This window comes from Talpa occidentalis, unplaced genomic scaffold (assembly GCF_014898055.3).
Source record: "Talpa occidentalis isolate TD23 unplaced genomic scaffold, MPIMG_talOcc4v2.1 talOcc4.15, whole genome shotgun sequence".
NCBI lineage: Eukaryota > Metazoa > Chordata > Mammalia > Eulipotyphla > Talpidae > Talpa > Talpa occidentalis.
The window spans coordinates 46,534,967-46,552,421 of NW_023601543.1; the positions used below are offsets into that span (position 1 = coordinate 46,534,967).

A 17,455-nucleotide genomic window follows, 5' to 3' on the forward strand; every position below is an offset into this window, starting at 1 on the left:
AAGCCCAGATATAGTAAATTCAAATTAGAGCAACTGCCTAAGCTATCAACAGGAGCAATAACTTTTGGTGCCTGGCTCATTGGAGAACTCCAATTAGATTTCAACCACTGAATATGTTAAGGTAGTAGAATGAGGTGACTGAAGTCAAATCTCAACTTCTAGATGAGGAATTATGATCTGAAGATCCCTTTCACCTAAAGGCAAATCAGTGAGCTACTTTGTGCTGATGTTGGTCCCCTTTTCCTTCAAATGTCAGGCAGAAAAACTGGCCTGGCTATCAACTCAGCAGAGAAAGTTTGCCTTCTTTGCTTGTACCTTCCCTTCCCCAGCAAAGCTGGGACAAAGTTCATGCCTGTCTTCAGTGGAGACCAATAACTTCTGAAAGGAAAGGCAGAAAACACATGCCTGAACAGCTGTAATTTGGGTATGTGTGGGTAGTGATGGGTAAAAGAAAAAAGGCAATGTTTAGAGATACAATGCTGGATCTTTTCACTGTGATGGGCAGATGAACGTTACCCTCAAAACCTTTCAATAAAACAAGCCTAGGATGTTTTATTGGAGTAAGCAGTGGTGGATAGCTAAAGGCAAGGAAGGGTATAAGGGAGCTATCACAAAGAGTAGTTGGTATTACATTTCTCATGTAACTGGTTTTGGTACTGGTGTCAATAAACATGTTGAGTTCTCTGGATTTTTCTTCCTCCTCTTAGGCAGAAACCTATCTGCACAAATGAGAAATGAGGTAGGGGACCAGATAGTGGTAAACCCCCTTCTGACCCAGAGTTAGTGGCTAAGGATAGATCATTCTGAACTATAGTGATGCCTCCCTACAGCCAGAATTCCTGGAGCCCATGACTGAATCTGATTCCTAATACTGGTAACTCCTCCCCAAGTAAACAGAGTCCAGTAGACCCTCCTTGTAGAGACTGAATCTAGGTATACCAAGAAAAGTTACAGTTCTACATTACCTTTTGCTGTTCAGATCAGAATTGTTACCCACCAACATGATGACAATGTTATTACCTCTTTGTGCCCATACATAGTCTACACACTGGTCTATCTTGAAAGAACTGACGTCTACAAGGGGTATATCTTGCATAGTGATGAAATATTTAGTAGAGGTTTGGAGAGAATGATGTACCTCTCCTTCCTCTTTATTTTAATCTTACCAGCTTCCCTATTGTTTCCCTCAACCTCTTTTTTTCAAATAAAACATAGTAGGACACCCACTTGTAATGTCATAAACAAGCACCAAAACAGTTGAATCATGAATGTATCAATAGCTAGGAATTAAGTGGCAAAAGTGCTCCTGGCCAGCTGTCTCCTATAACTGCAGCTGGACCTTCATAACACAAATGTTTAGATAGAAGATGGAGACAGGTAGAAAAACTAGCCTTTTAAATGCTATAATTTAATAAAAGCAAAATCAAGAGTCAAGGAAACTGGGCCTCTGAAAAGTGGCTGCTGTGGCAACAAACCACTAGTGGCTTACCATCCTAGGGCAGGTCCAATTTCAAACTTGATTCAGGAAGACCCCCATAGAGCATCAACTATAAGGATTCAAGGCTGCTTGGACTTTGTGTTACAGTTGGGGATTAGATGAGGTCAAGGAGAACAAGAAACACACAGGGTTTAGTAATTTGGGTTCAGGTTTACCTTTCTGTTTTTATCCACAGAGAATCTGGGATGGTGCCACCCTACTGTAATGAATAGGCCTTAAAGGGTCGGGGTATAGGTTAGTGATATGCGAGAACTCTCATAATTGGTGACCTTAGACAGGAAGTCAATTCCAGTGGTTGCCTGCAAATGCCAGTCAGATACCTGTCCTGCCCCTGCCTTGCTGCAGCAGCAGTCTTAGAACCGGAAGTGGAAGATGACCCTTGAGAAGGTTGTTCTGGCTCAGCTTCCCAAGCTTACGGTAGATAAATTTTGGAGGAGAATCCGCGGGTGAGTTTGTCAAGGAAGGGCAAAAATGTACAGTGTGACTCCTGGTTGGTGACTCTTGGCAGGTGCTGTCAAAGCTGAGGTATAGTAAGAGGGTGGCGATAGATGTCTTCCCCACTGTGAGGCAAATGCAGGCCAACTGTCACTTTGGGTACCCTTTCTCTCCTCAAAGTCTATTAACTCTACCCCCCTCCACACACAGAGGAGATTGATTCCCTTCACACCTCCCTATCCTCAAAGCCTAACCTACACTCCCTCACAGCTCTGCTTCCCAAACATGAGTTTGGATTTGCGCAGAGACTGATAATTGAGTCTTTCCACGGTTTCCAGGTGGAAGTTTGCCAGGCTGTAGGCCTCCCTCACGGGGCGCCAAGGCATAGGTTGCGACCCGTTGGCGGTGCTGGATGCCTGGTGTCACTCGATGGTTGAGGCCTGAGGTCACACAGGACTCTGTCCCTCTGCAGCTCCAGCTGCCCACAATTAGCTTCGCCTGCCCCCTTGGGACGTGCCTGCAGCTCCTTTGACACCTGAAGTGGTGGGTGGGGGGGCGGGAGTGATCAGGGCCAAGAAGGAAAGTTAAAGGACCCAAGGGCAGTGGTTGTGCTGAGGGACTGTGGGGGTTGTTTAGGGAGAAGCATATGCCATCCACAGAGAAAAGGAGGGGTACTCTTTTTCAGTTATTGCAGTACTTTTCAGGAGGAGGCGGTAACACCAAAGAGATCATCAGGCTTGTCTGGACCAGCAGGTTTTATTAGAGCGTTGCAGTGGGGCGCCCACACCCAGCACCGTGCACAGCCAGATCCTCCTGGCTCTGCTCCCCATCGTGTTCCAGCTGTGTAAATGCCTCGATGACTATGTCCTCAGAATCCCCCATCTTCTTACCTGGCTGTCAGGTCACCTAGAATGCTAAGGATAGAGTGACACCCTAAAATTAGCAACTGGAAATGGCAAGTGGCAACCTAATTTTACCCAGGCATGAGAAATTGTTAGGGGGAAAAGGATGTCCTAAAACTAATTTCATACAGGCTTTGTGGGCCCCACCCTCACCCCACCCCAGGCCAAAGCCAAAGACACTGGGAACTCTTTTTAACTTTTTGGTTTTTTTTACTTTAAGGTTTTTTTTTTTTTCCTCTACTTGTTTTTTTTTTTTTTTGTTACTTTGGCCTATCAGTAAAACTACAGTTGTATGAGATATCCCACGCGTGATAAATTGTAACTAAAGAGCTCTTTGTGTCTATATGTTGTCTGTCTGTATGTCCTTGTGTCCAACTGTCTTGGCCTCCAGTGATTGACAAATTGGTATACATGGTGCCCATAGACATTAAAAAAAAAGACTCCAGTTATGAAAAAAACTAAAGGTTATTGTTTGATTGTCCACATTGTGCTACTAAACTAAACTGGTGCCTTCATAAAAATTAAATATTGTTGTTTCTATTATTTTTCTAATATTTATGGCAAAGCTTCCCAAAAATCTAAATTCAAGTACAAATTTGGTAGCCTGTCATTTGGCTGATGCAAAAAAATTTTGTGAAACCTCAGTAGAATTCCTAAAACACTCCACAAAGTTTCTCCCTTTCCTCCTGGTGATACCGGAATTGTCAGGCCTAGTCTCCCAGCCAGGAACGGATCCCAGGCTGCAGGGCAGTGCTGAGTCCCAGCCACTAGACCCCCACGGGTTGGTGTCTCACGAAGCCGCAACAGGAACTTCGCAGATGCTCAGGCAAGCAAGCGACAAGAGGCAGGTTTGTTTAGAGAAAGAAAAGTTTATTGAGGAGAAAAAGAACAGAAATAAAGTGGGACTCCCAGGCCAGGGAACCAGGCCTGGGAGGGGCAAGGAAGCCAAAGTGGAGTCATGTCTCAGGGAATATATACCTTTTTTCCCTCATTATTCTAAAGCTCCACCAGTCTCTTTGTGATTGGTTAGTTCTCGGCTGTCTCACTTAATTTGCTACTGAGTGGGGGATCTTCACATTCCTTATCTAACAGCTTTCTCTTTCCCCATTTGTTGCATCTTTATCTTTATGGCCCAGTCCTCTGGATGGGCATCCCTGCATTGAAGTTAAACAGCTGACCTTCTAAGTTGTCCATAAATTAAACCACTCTCCATTTCTCCAATCTCCACCTCCCTTTACCACCTGAAGGAAACCAGGACCAGCTTTAACAATGTTGTCCTTGGTCCTGAGATGTTTGTTTTTCCTAGTGGAATTGGTTACATTCCCTGGGTTGTCCTTATCTCTGAAGCCTCCCTAAATTCTTCAGAGGTTCCCTCCTGCACTGTCCCTGAAACTGCCTAATTTCTAACTTGCCCTGTGTCTCACTGGGAAGGCATTAAATAAATTTGTTCTATTTGACTTTTACCTAATAAAGTAAAACTAAAAGGAAAGCATTGTCACTTGAAAAAATGGTAAAACTTTGGCATGTACAGAAATGTTAACAGTGGTTTTCTAAAATATGTATAAAAACCTCTCAGTACCTGGTATGTATGTAAATTATCAATGGTGATTGTCACCTTGTAATATTATATAATTCAATTGTTTAATATCTACAAAAATTGTTTCTAAAAATATAGGGAAAAAAGATCTCAACAGATTCCTATTGATGGAACTGTTGAGAGTAAAAACTTTCCTACAAAGGACTAAATAGACCTGGAAATACACCTGACATTTACTAAGTTTTCTTTGACAAAATACTGGTAATTTTTTATACTTGTTGTCCTGAATCCACAAAGTTTTGTTTTGTTTTGTTTTGTTTTAAGTAACCAGACTCTGCAACAAGGTTGCAATTTTTTTTTTTCCAGCAAAGCTAACTTGTCACATTTTCTCTCCCCATAATACCAACACAGTATACAAATAGTGGTAGTAATTTTTTGCTACTTATCTCAGAGTCTGTTTTTGCATAACTTCCATAGGAATTTTGTCTGCTTAAACAAAAAAAAAAATTGGACATAAGTTTAATTGTGTGGCTTTGTGTGGCGTTCTTCCAAAAAGTTAAAAAAGAGCCAAACCAAAAAAAAAAAAAAAAAAAAACCTGTTTGCTTTGTTTGTAGGGTTCCAAAGACCTCCAAAAAAGGTAAGAAAGCTTGCCTCCATTGACAGGACTAGACAACCCCGCCAACGAAAAAGCCCTGGTACCCTCAAAAAGAGGAAAGCCCAGTGGAGTCTAATGAGACCAACTTTGTTCCTAAAGCCTACATCGACCGGATGCCAAGGGTTCGCTCTGATCCTATATGAAGTATTTCAACAAAACCAACTAAAATTTGCTGTTAGTTATTTCTGCCCTGTAATTTTATGCAAAAATAAAAAAATGGTTTAAAAGTAAATTTAGTTTGCAAACTTTTGCTATACTGTTAAAAGTTTGGAATCAAGGTAAAGAAAATTTGTGTTTTGCATCAGTTGAACCATTTTAAAATTTTTTTCCCTGTAATTTTGACATATCTACTGTCTTGTTTTGACTAATGCCTCCAAATTTTTTTTTTTGGCTTAAACTAATAAACTGTTTTTCCAGAAATAAAGGACTTTTGCTTTCCACAATGGACAAATACCTGGAGGGACTGGTTTTCTTTCACACTGAAACCTGGTAAAAAAATGTTCATCTATGACTACATCCTAATATCCATATATTCGATCTTCATCACCATGGAAATGGTGGCAAAAAGTGAAAGGGGGGAATTGTTAGGGGGAAAAGGATGTCCTAAAGCTAATTCCATACAGGCTTTGTGGACTCCACCCCCACCCCAGGCCAAAGCCAAAGACACTGGGAACTCCAAATCCCATCCCCACCAAAGGGAAGGTGGCTGGGACCTGAGGGTGGGGATAAGCAGCCAGGATGGTATAAAGCCAGACACGTGGGCTTTGGAGGGGTTCCCCATTTTGGCTCTCCGCCAGCTCGCAGCATCCAGCCAGCTCTGAGAGTGCCTTTGGGTTTCCGGGTCGGCGGATCGGGTAGGACGCATTAAAGACTTTATTTCCCTATTTTCTCCCTGAGTTGTACATTTTCCTTATTTCCTTTTCCCTTGTAAATAAACCTTTTATTAACCTTTTGTGTATGCCTGTAGTGGAGTATTCATAAGTCCCTTTTAAGCACGTGGGTGAGGACCCACAGCCAGGCAACCCGTTCAATATCAGGGCTGCCCTATAACAAAATCATTAAGCAACTCTACAAAATGGGGTTCGCTCACCTCACAGGTTTGGGAAACTAGTCCTGCCCAGACAGATGCTGAACCCTCACTCATCTTCCACAGGATACCATCAAATTGATTTTGACTTTGTAGGACACCAAGTTCCCTGGCAAGTCCTTGTTCATTCCAGGTCCAACACTCGAGGGGCTGATTTTGTTGTTGTTGTTGTGGGGAGGGGGAGGGATGGGAAAAGGGAATTTATTAAACCCCCCTAGTCCCTTGATGTGCACCTTTTGTCTTTTTTTTTTTTTTTGTGGGACCTGCGCTGCCCAGGCTGCGGAGGCTGCGTGCAGGCAGCCTCACAGCCAAGCGCTCAACCGTTGCGCCACCAGGGGAGGCCCTGCACCTTTTGTCTTTTAACAGGTCTTCCAGGCTCTAAGCTCTCTAACTCATGGGGACCACATATATCTTCCTAAAATACAGTTTTGCTATGTCGCCCTCTGCTCAAGAGCTTACTTACCTCACAGAATAGAACTATTCTGCTTGAATATAACTATTCAAGGCCCTTAACACCCTGGCCACCCAGCTCATCTCATCTTTTCTGCCCTAACTCCCTAGGTTAGGCTAAATTGTATCCCAGGGTTACAACCTAAGCAGACCCATCCTTTCTATGCTCAGAACATGCCGTGTGCATGTTCTGGCTATCTCCCATGCTATGGAATGATCTTTTCTTCCTCTGTTGCTCTCTAGATCCTACATATCCTTTAAGACCTAGCCCATTTTGTCTCCTGCAGGGAGCCCTCTCAAGCTATGCCTGCTTATTTTAACTTCTATTGGATTTATAATCTGAATAGTACGTACAACATTTAATCCTTAGATTGCATTTGCATTCCTCTTTGCTCCCTATCTAGTCATAAATTGACTGAAGGCAGAGACTCTCTTAAACTTCTTTGTATCCATCCACATTGCTTAGCACAGATATGAGCACATAACAGGTGCTCAATAAAACCCACTGGTTGAAAAATCTTGGGAAGATCTCTTCATTGCTCTAGGATGCTGAGTCTATATAAAACAATGCTGCTTCAATGATTTCTAAGGGTCTTCCTAACAACAAAAGTGTATAGCTACATGATGGATAAGGCATAGGGAGAGGCAGAGAGATTTAATGTTTGTCAGATGGTGGCTATTGGCTTTTGGTGTGAGACACATTTGACACTAGGGCCTCTGAAGGCATAGGATCAAGTGAATGACTTGATAAAATTCCATCAATTTTATATAATTTTAATTCTCCTTTTTTATTCTCCTTTCCCTCCATTTCTCATCTCCTAGTCTCCCACTCTAGTTCTGTTTTTCCTAGCGATTAGTTACTATATAGATCAGCAGTTAAAGCCACATAACATGTGATAAAATCCTTTCCCCCTCTGCTACTTAGTAGCTATGCAAACTTGGACAAGTTCCTTCATCTCTCTGCATCTCAGTGTCTTTAATTGTAAAATGGAATAAGAACACCTATCCAGCCTACCTTTACTGGAATCTTTATGAAAATAGCATAGTACATATGTAAGACCTTTGTGAACTGCAAAGTATTATACAATGTAAGGAATTTTCCCTTTTTCCTTTCTTACTGCCAATAACCTAAGCCTATCATTGGTCCCTGGGCATTATTTAGCTTATCATTAGCCTTCAAGCCTGAAGGGATCTCTGGACACTGGGCTAGGGATATTTTTAAGAAATAGGTAGGTTTCATTGAATGTGAAAACCTTAGAACTATGCAGAATGGGTTAGGGATGGAAAATGGAGGCTGGCCTACACTGTGCTAGAGGCCAGATTGGTATCACCATGTTTGAGTTTGCCATCCAGTGCCAGGAGTGGGGTTACTCGAAAGCTCTTGGAGAAGCTGGAGTGAGCAGCTGTAGTCTTCCTTTGAAAGGAGAAAAAAAGAGTAAGAGTACTAAGTACTAAGAGTACTTTCACTCTCAAGAATATATTACACAATTTCTGGAGTATTCAAAAGAGCTAGCATGTCCAACTGTACAGAGTGTGAGCAATTAGGTGGGAAATCATGACCCTGCCCTCTCTCAACATTTTGATGATCCTTTTGTGAATCAGTCAGGTACCTGTCCTGTAGTACTCCTTGGAATCCCTCCCTTTCTTCACTTCGGCCCTCACCTTGACCTTCCTCCCTCCTGGGCTTGCCAGGCTTCCTTCTTGCCCCAACCTCCTCCTCCTGCCTCTGTCCTCTCACCCACTCCCTATCACCTCACCCCTTGGCAGTCTATCCCAGGCACCATTGCAGCTCATGTGAAGTCCTGAATGAACACGGTTTGGTGTACTTGTCTAGTGAATACAGGACAACATCTGTATTCTGGTCCACTAACAGCCAGGGAAGCACATGACTAGAATCTGTCTTCCTTGAGACTCCAGCTTGCTGCCCTCAGATGTGATCTTATACATGAGAACACTATGCAAGGTGCACTAAGATGTGCTTGTGGGCAAGCAAAGATATATTTTGCTAATCCTATGTGGGGGAGCGAAGACTAGGTGAATATAAACTGGGTAAGCTGGGTAGAGTTTTGGAAAAGACTTGTAGTATTGGGTCCAGGTGCAAGGGAATAGGAAAAGAAGCTCACATGAAATCTTAATTGTTTTGATGACCTTGTTGGTGCAGTTGTTGATGGAAACATTGACAGAGATGGGGTTGCCATGGTTGTGAACCTGAAATAGTTTGGAACTAGAATTCCTGTCTCCTCAGCACCATTGCTGCCCTGGTTTCCATTCCTGTCTAATCAAGCAGAAAATCAGTGAAGAAAGGATTTCCAAGGGATTGAGGTGGGGGGCTAGGGTACAGGATGTCGGAATCACAAACCTCCTAGTCCATCCAGGCCTGGAGTTGAAGGGGCTGAGCTGAAAGAAGGAAGTGGTGGATGGTCTAAGCTGAGGGCCCAGCACCTGGCTCCAAGGGTGCAAACTGTACTTTCTGGAACACCAGCTGCACAGAGCCTCTAGAGGCCATGGGGTTAGCCAGTACCTCTCCACTGGGATTTCAAGACCTTTCCCATACCAACCCTATAGCCCTGTCTTTGCTTGGCGAGGGCCGGCAGTAGCTCTCCCTCAGAGAACTCCTCTAGATCCTCCATGTAGGTATTGGGACTAAGGATCAGCAAATTATAGCTCTCTGGCCAAACCTGACTGGCTGCCTGTTTTTGTATGATTCTCAGTTAAGAATGCTTATTATAGTTTTAAATGTTTGAAAAACGTCAAAGAACAATATTTCACAATATGTGAAAATGATATAAAATTCTAATTTCAGTGTTCATAAATAAAGTTTTATTGGAAAACAGTTGTGCTCACTCACTTACATGTTATCTGTGGCTGGTTTCACACTATACTAGCAGAGTTGAGCCACTGCAACAGGAACTACATGGCTCACACAGCCTATTTTTTTTATCCCTTCACCTAAAAGTTTGCTGACCCTTGCCCTTGAGCAAAGAAGAGAAAGAGGGGAATCAGGAACTGGGCCTCTGAGTTGGTGGTGATGGTACTGTGGAGGTTAGAAAGAAGTAGGCTGTTTCTATCCTGAGAGGGAGATCTGTTTCATGGTGCAGCCTGGAGGCAGAGATTTTGGAGAAGACCAAAGAATACCTCTTGGGAATTTTCTCTTCTGGGTTTTCAGCACAGAAACTCTTCACTTCAAAGTCAACCTCACCGGCCTATAAAAGGACAGGGGCAAAGAGAAGACATTTCCAACACCACCCCTTTCTTCCTTGTGGGTCTATAAGGAAATGCCTGACCTCATCCCTTAGCTGTCCATGTCTCCGGTCTTGTCCATTTGTCCCTCTGTTCTTCAATCCAGCACTGTTCATCTATTCCTTTCTCTCAAAATGCAGACCTCCCCTTTCCTATATCTTCAGGACCTGGCTGCAGTGTCACCAAACAGGGCAGGTTGACAACCATCTAGGGGACCACAAGGAAGTCAACAACAAAAAAAGAAATAAAAAGATCTCTTCTTCTCCAGCTTCCTCTCCTAATCCTTTCTGGAAATTTTGCTTAGGATGTAGGGTCACTACCTGCAGGGTAAAGGGGTAGACATTGTCCCCAGCTTGTGTAGCAGTCACTTTTGAAGGATGGTGCAGGACCCCTGGGGACTGATGGGCTCAACTCAGACCACTTGTTGGAACTGTACTTACATATCTTTGTGGAATGTCAGACCAATCACACCCAAGTCATCATGGCCATAGCAAAAAGCACATGTCAACAGGACAGACACTGCAGGTAATAGAGAGAAAGGACAAGACCTTCAGGCCTGAGGCAGGAAGGTTTTTAATGGGGAGACACAAAGAGATGATGTAATATGATCAAAGCAGCATGGCCATAAAGAAAAGCTGGGAAGCTGACAGTGGGATGGGGCAGCTAGAGGGGGAGGGGAGGAAGAAAGGGAGAGAGGAGCAGAAGGAAGGGAGGGAGCACTAGGGTCTATGGTGGTGAAGTATGGGTGCCTTGGTGGTGGTCACTATGGCAACAATGCCTGAAAGAGTGGGGTGGGGGGATCCTACACTTCTACAATCAAAACAATGATGTAGGGCCTCCCTGGTAGTGCAAGGGGTTAAGCACCACACTATGAAGCAATTGCAGCCTCTGCAGCATGAGTTTGATCCCCAGCCGGCCAGGGATCTACCCACATGGCGCAGCAGACCTCTCCTTTCTCACCCACTGCTTCCCTCAGCAGTGTGTTTCAGTCAGTCTGCCTGTTCTGCTCCCCACTCTGTCTCTGGTGAGTCCTCTCACCCCCTGCACATCTGGCCTGTACCCCAGCTCTTGTATACATCAATAAATAAATCTTTAAAAAAAAGATGTAAACCAATATTAACTCAGTATTTTTTTTTTAAATATGTAAGCTACAGTTGATAAAGACAAAGGTAATAAAAATAAATAAGTTTAGCATTTGTAGTATGTAAAGAACGCCCATAAAATGATAATAAAAATGAAAATATTCCAATATAAAACTGTCCATGCATACAATTTTATTTTTTCAAAGCTCACATCGTGCTGAAATTAGTTTCCTTCTGAAATTTCTGATTTTCCCAGTTAACTACAGGTGGTGGCCCTGCTTTGCTGCTGATCTAAACATGGGTATAGAATGCCTATGGAAAGATCCAGTAAGCCAAATATCCACATTTTTTACATAATTTTCCTGATTTTCAAGTGTTAGCAACTAATGAAAAGATTTTTAAAAGCCTGCATAGATAAAAAAAAAAAAAAAAACTTTTTCCATCAGCTTAGTGCGACCCTCAGGCTGCCATCTTGCAACCTCTGGTTTTTTTTTTTTTTTTAAAGATTTATTTATTTTTATTTATACAAGCACTGGGTACAGTCAGAAGTGCGGGAGGGCGAGAGAATTCACCAGAGCCAGATCGGGGAGCAGAGCAGGCAGAAGGACCGAAGTACACTGCTGAGGGGAGCAGCGGGCGGCAGGAGAGGTCTGCACGCCATGCAGGACCCTCCTCTGGTGGCCGGGGAGCAGCCGGGGATCGAACTGGAGCCGCAGAGGCCGCGGGCAGCTTCGCAACCCAGCGCTCAACCGCTGCGCCACCGGGGAGGCCCTTGCAAGCTCTGGTTAATGTCATTCCATCTCTATTTGAATAGGCAAAGTTCCTATCTGATCCATTAAAAAAAGAAACCAACCAAACAATAATCACAGCAAGTGATAGCAGCAGACACAATGCTATACAGAACTGAAATATTTTTTCACTGTTTTTCCCCCTTTAATTCTTACTCGATGATTCAACTGGATTGAACATTGAGTTTGGCTTAAAAAGGTTCAGGACACATTGATGAAGACTGGTTTACATGTTACCCTTTGATGCTGTGGAATAAATCTCTCAGATTAAGTAGTGTGGATAAGCAGTCCAGCCAGGTTTAAATATCAGAGGGATTTTGGGTCTCGCCAGTAAATTAACCAGTGTATTTAAGACTCTCAAATACTGAAATGAGAGCCTTGTATATACTTTCTATATCTCTTGATCACTATTGCAGACAAACAAAAGCCAAGAGCATGGAAAAGAGTACCCCTTCTCCAGTCCCCTACCACTTGGGTCTTAGCACTCTTGTATGGAGCAGTGTGTGCACCTGTGAGCCTTGAACTTTTCTTGTTGGAGAGGATGGTAACAGAGTCTTCGTGGTCTAGGGGAAGGTTCTCCTGGCAGGATGTTGCATGTGGAGGGAAAAGGCAGATTTCCTTGCCTTGAATGACCTGTCATGGTAATAGAGATATTTTTGTCCTGCAGCTGCCAGGAATCCCACGATCGCAGCAACAAAGCAAACTTTTTTCTTGACCGTTCCTCCCATTGGGCCCAAGTCCACCAGGTGTGGACATGGTGAAGGTAGAGAGCTAGGCCCCTGCCCTCCTCACCTCCCCTTAGACTTGGATGGACTTTAGTATCTACTCATAGATGCCACCCCACAATTTTCTGCAATAGGGTGCCCATTCCTTAGAGTATGACTGTGACTAGCTCAGAGTGCTGGGAAGGGATTGCTTTACCTCCCAGACATCCCTTGCCATCCTTGCCATTACACACCCGGAGCCTTGTCTTTTAGTTGCCGCAACTCCTTTTCAGGGATTTTCAGACAAAGCACAGACTGTGCAGGGACCACAGGGACCACATAATGCTGGGCATATGTGAAAGAATCATATGCTTGTCAAGGTTGGTGTCTGTGGGCAAATTAAAAAGTCAGAGTGAATACCCTTTAGGACTAGTCCACTTTTGTCTTCAGACCCACGCTTGAGGCCCCTGCTTCCCTTCTACATACTTTTTTTAAAAAATATATTTATTTATTTATACAAGCACTGGGTACAGTCAGAAGTGCGGGAGGATGAGAGAATTCATCAGAGACAGAGCGGGGAAAGAACCAGCAGACTGACGAAACTCACTGCTGAGGGGAGCAGTGGGCGCGGCAGGAGAGGTCTGTGCGGCATGTTGGACCCTCGCTAGCAGCCAGGGATCGAACCAGCACTGCAGAGGCTGCGGGCAGCCTCACAGCCCAGCGCTCAACCGCTGCGCCACCAGAGGAGGTCCCCCCTTCTACATACTTATCCTCTCTTTCAATGCAGGTCCATGGTCTTCTGAGCAGGAAAAAGTAGAACTGATAGGTCTTTAATTCACTATTATAATTGAACTTAACTGATTATCTCTTTTCCAGGAGTGTGTTTATTTCTTGCTTGAGATATACTTTTCAAACATTAAAATGCACAAATTATAACTCTATAGCTTGATGAATTTTTACCTACTGTGGTTGGATGAGTTATACCCCCTGAAGATATTAGGTTCCAATCCCTACGAATGTTACCTTATGTGGCAAAATGAACTTTGTAAATGTGGTTAAATTAAGGATCTTGACATGGGGAGAATATTCTGGATCATATAAATAATCACTATTCTAAATATAATCTAAATATGATCACTAGTCTCTTTATAAGAGAAGATAAAGGGAGATTTGACTACAGAGACAGAAGGCAATTTGAGGTCTGAAGCAAGATGCTATGCTGTTGGCTTTGAAGAGGGAGGAAGGGGCCACAGTAAAGGAATGCAGCTCTAGAAGCTGGAAAGGACAAGGGAAAATGGGTTCTCCCCTATAGTTTTTCATGGTCACAAAGTCACCTTGTGTTCAGAAGCAGCCCTGCTAACATCTTGATTTTGGTCCAGTGAAACTGATTTCCAACTTCTGACCTCCAGAACTGTGCGAGAATAAATGTGTTCTTTTAAGCCATCAAGTCTGTGATAATTGTTATAGCAGCAATAGGAAATGAATATATTTATCGAGACACAAAAGTCACCACCACCTAGATCAAGATATAGAACATTTCCATCTCCCCAGAAATTTCCCCTGTGCCCCTTTCCAGTTAGCTGTCTCCCAAAGAGAGCCACCACCAGTTTCATTTTAACCAGGAATATTTGCGATTTACAAGGAGGCAAGAATAAGAAGGCGAGGGAACACATCTCTAATTAGAGTTTCTGGCCCCTATGACAGGCTGTTGGGAGAGGTATTTTCAGGTCCTTACCCACCTTCATGCTGTGCACTAAATGGGATTCCCTAGTAGGCCTTCCAGTTAGGAATTGGTGACAAGGTCTCTGAGAAGGGAAGGGGTGAGTTACTCATAAGGGATTGTAGCAAACATAATTGTTTATCAATGCAATAGCCATTTCTCTTTTGCTTCTTGAGGGCAGAATCACCATTTTTTAGGTACTCATTGATGAAATGATGTCATTTCAGCCTTGACATCATTAGTTACAGGCACGATGAAAGCCAGACCACTGAGCTGTGATGGGAAGGATGTATGTTAGGGAAATTATGAGAAACTTTTCCTGAGTGATAAAAATAAACACACAGGAAGAGAAGCTTTCTCTTCATCCGATTAAATATTGCCATGTAGTGATGCAGTGCCTTAACTGCAATAGCTACCTGTGACATCGGGAGTTGCTGAACAACATGCTGAGGGGTGCATATCAGCAAGATAGAATCAGGACTTTTTTTTTGAATTTCACATCATTTTTTACATCATTTTTCATTTTTGCAAAATGTATGCATTTTCATCTTGGTAATAGTCCCCATACAATTCCCACCGCACTTGTTTTGATCCCACTCCCTCCCCCCCCCACCCCTGTAGTGTGTCTCTGGTTTATAGTTGCTTGTTGATTTTGAATTTTACTTTATTATAATTTGTCTTTTTCCTGGTCCCTTATTTAGGTTTTCTAAATTACTGCTATGAGTGAGACCATCCGCTATTTTTCTTTTTCTTTCTAGCTTTTTTCGCTGAGCATGATCCCTTCCAGCTCCATCCATGTTGATGCAAATTGCATGGGTTTATCTTTTTTGATTGCTGAGTAATATTCCCTTGTGTATATGTGTTACAGGGCAACCCCACTCTAAAACAGGTTGCCTGACTGTGGGTCCTCACCCGCACGCTTAAAAGGGACTTACACTGCAGGCACACACACAAGATTAACAAAGGTTTATTTACAAGGGAAAGGGAAATGAGGAAATGTACAACTCAGGGAGAAAAGAGGGAGATAAAGGCTTAAATGTGTCCTACCCGTTCCACCAAGCTAGAATTCCAAGTGACCCGCTGAGACCAAACCTGCCTGGCTGAGAGCACTAGCCAAGTGAGCCCCGACCCCACTAAAATGGCTGGTTTTATTTACAAACATAGAAAATGGCTGCTTAACTCCACCCTTATCTCCTTGCAACTTTCCTTTGGGGGTCATGGGATTTGTAGTTTCTAGTGTCTTGATGGAGTGGGAGTGGCATCCACAAAGCCTGTATGGAGTTTTCTCAGGACATCCTTTCCCCCTAACATATGTACCACGTCTTACATTTTATCTGTCCTTCCTTCCCCTGCCACAGGAAGGATCTTCAGTTTTCCCCCATTAGGTTTCTGGACATTCCAGGAGACGTAGATTCTAAATTCTATTTTTAAACATTCTTTTATTTGGATTCTAAATTTGAAAGCCTTCCTTGCAGTCCTATCTGCTCCTCTCCCTCCCAGGATGTTTCTAGACAACAATCTCAGTACCTGAGTCAGATTCAGAGCCCCATTTCTTCCTGGATCCCTTTAAAAGGGATTCTGCTCCAGCCTGTTCCCCCTTCCCAAGAGCACTATCCACCTCATCCTGAGTCCTCCTGTCCCAGAAACTGCTCCCTATGCCGAAGGCCTTCATAGCCACAGGACTTCAGCTCCAGCAAGAAGCACCAGGTCTAGAGCTCCTAACAATTTCATATTACTTGGCAATGGCTATCAAGCATCTAGGTGTGCTCTCAGTATTTTCTCCACCATATTCAGACCAGTGTCTCCTAAAGTGAGAGAGAGAGAGATGATGGGTAGTGTGGAGGAAGGGGTAAAATCTATAAAGGAAGCTTGTTTACTACTATGGACTTGTTGACTACAAGTGGACAGCCTTAAAATTTAACATCTGTATATACTATGTTATGATCCCCACCAAAAGTCTAGTTTCCATCTACCACCATACCATTGAACCATTTTACCCAATTCACCTGCCCCTCTGATAACCATCATTCTATTTTAGGAATCTAAGTGTTTGTTTTGCTCTTTTTTTTTTTTTTTTTGATTCTTTACTGTAAGTTTTTGCTTTGTGGTTACTATGAGGTTCAGCTATAACAATGAGTATAATGTTCTATTTGAGTTGATAGCTACTTACCTTTGAACACCCTCCCAAAGTATACATTTTTTGCCCACTCTTCCATTATATAATTTTGATGTCTCACTTTACATCTTCATCTGTATGTACCTTTAAACTAGTTCTTGCAGTTTTAGTTAATATTACTACTTTTTTCTTTTAATCATTGCACTTCATTTATAACTGCTTGATCCATCAATTTTACTATATATTTACCTTTTCTGGTGAGTTTTCTTATGTATGTTTTCTTGACATTAGTTACTACTATTTCTTTTCAGTTATTTCTTGCAAGGTCAGTTTAATACTATTGAATTCCTGTAGATTTTAGCTGTCTGGGAAGCCCTTAATTTCACCTCCAATTCTGAATGTTAACATTGCTTGGTATAGAATTCTTGGTTGGAAGTTATTTCTCTTCAGTACTCTCTAAAGCCTCCCTTGAAAAGCCTGCTGATAGGGCCTCCCTGGTGGCGCAGCGGTTGAGCGCTGGGTTGCGGGGCTGCCGGCGGCCTCTGCTCCCCGGCCACTGGAGGAGGGTCCCACATGGTGCGGGGACCTCTCCTGCCGCCCGCTGCTCCCCTCAGCAGTGTGCTTCGGTCCTTCTGCCTGCTCTGCTCCCTGCTCTGGCTCTGGTGAATTCTTTCACCCTGCCGCGCTTCTGACTGTGCCCAGGTGCATGTATAGACAAACAAACAAACAAACAAATAAATAAAACATGCCTTTATAAAAAAAAAAAAAAAGCCTGCTGATAGCCTTTCGAGTTTTCCCTTTTATGTCACAAGCTGTTTTTGTCATGCCACTTTTAAGATCCTCTCTTTAGGGGCCTCCCCAGTTGCGCAGCGGTTGAGCGCTGGGTTGCGAAGCTGCCTGAAGCCTCTGCAGCGCCAGTTCGATCCCCGGCGAGGGATCCCACATGGTGCACAGACCTCTCCTGCCGCCCGCTGCTCCCCTCAGCAGTGTATTTCAGTCCCTCTGCCTATTCTGCTCCCTGCTCTGGCTCTGGTGAATTCTCTCACCCTCCCGCGCTTCTGACTGTACCCAGTGCTTGTATAAATAAATGAATAAATAAATCTTAAAAAAAAAAAAAAAGATGTTCATTTAAAAAAAAAAAGATCCTCTCTTTAATTTTTTTTACTTTAATTAAAATATGTCCTGGTGTGGATCTCTTGGGTTCCTCTTTTATTATATCCAAGAGGGAAGGTTTACTTTT

At 43.2% G+C, this 17,455-nt stretch overlaps 1 protein-coding gene across 1 annotated transcript; it reads right to left on the reverse strand.

Moving 5' to 3' along the window:
- Positions 1 to 2,692: 2,692 nt before the first annotated feature.
- ARR3 (arrestin 3) lies at positions 2,693 to 15,771 on the reverse strand. Its single transcript, XM_037511650.1, is given in 11 exon segments — positions 2,693 to 2,823; positions 6,180 to 6,256; positions 7,869 to 8,009; positions 8,380 to 8,431; positions 8,689 to 8,773; positions 8,925 to 9,060; positions 9,701 to 9,759; positions 9,944 to 10,012; positions 10,126 to 10,157; positions 10,160 to 10,324; positions 15,627 to 15,771. Coding segments are annotated over 11 exon segments (1,092 nt in total).
- Between the last annotated feature and the right edge of the window lie 1,684 nt (positions 15,772 to 17,455).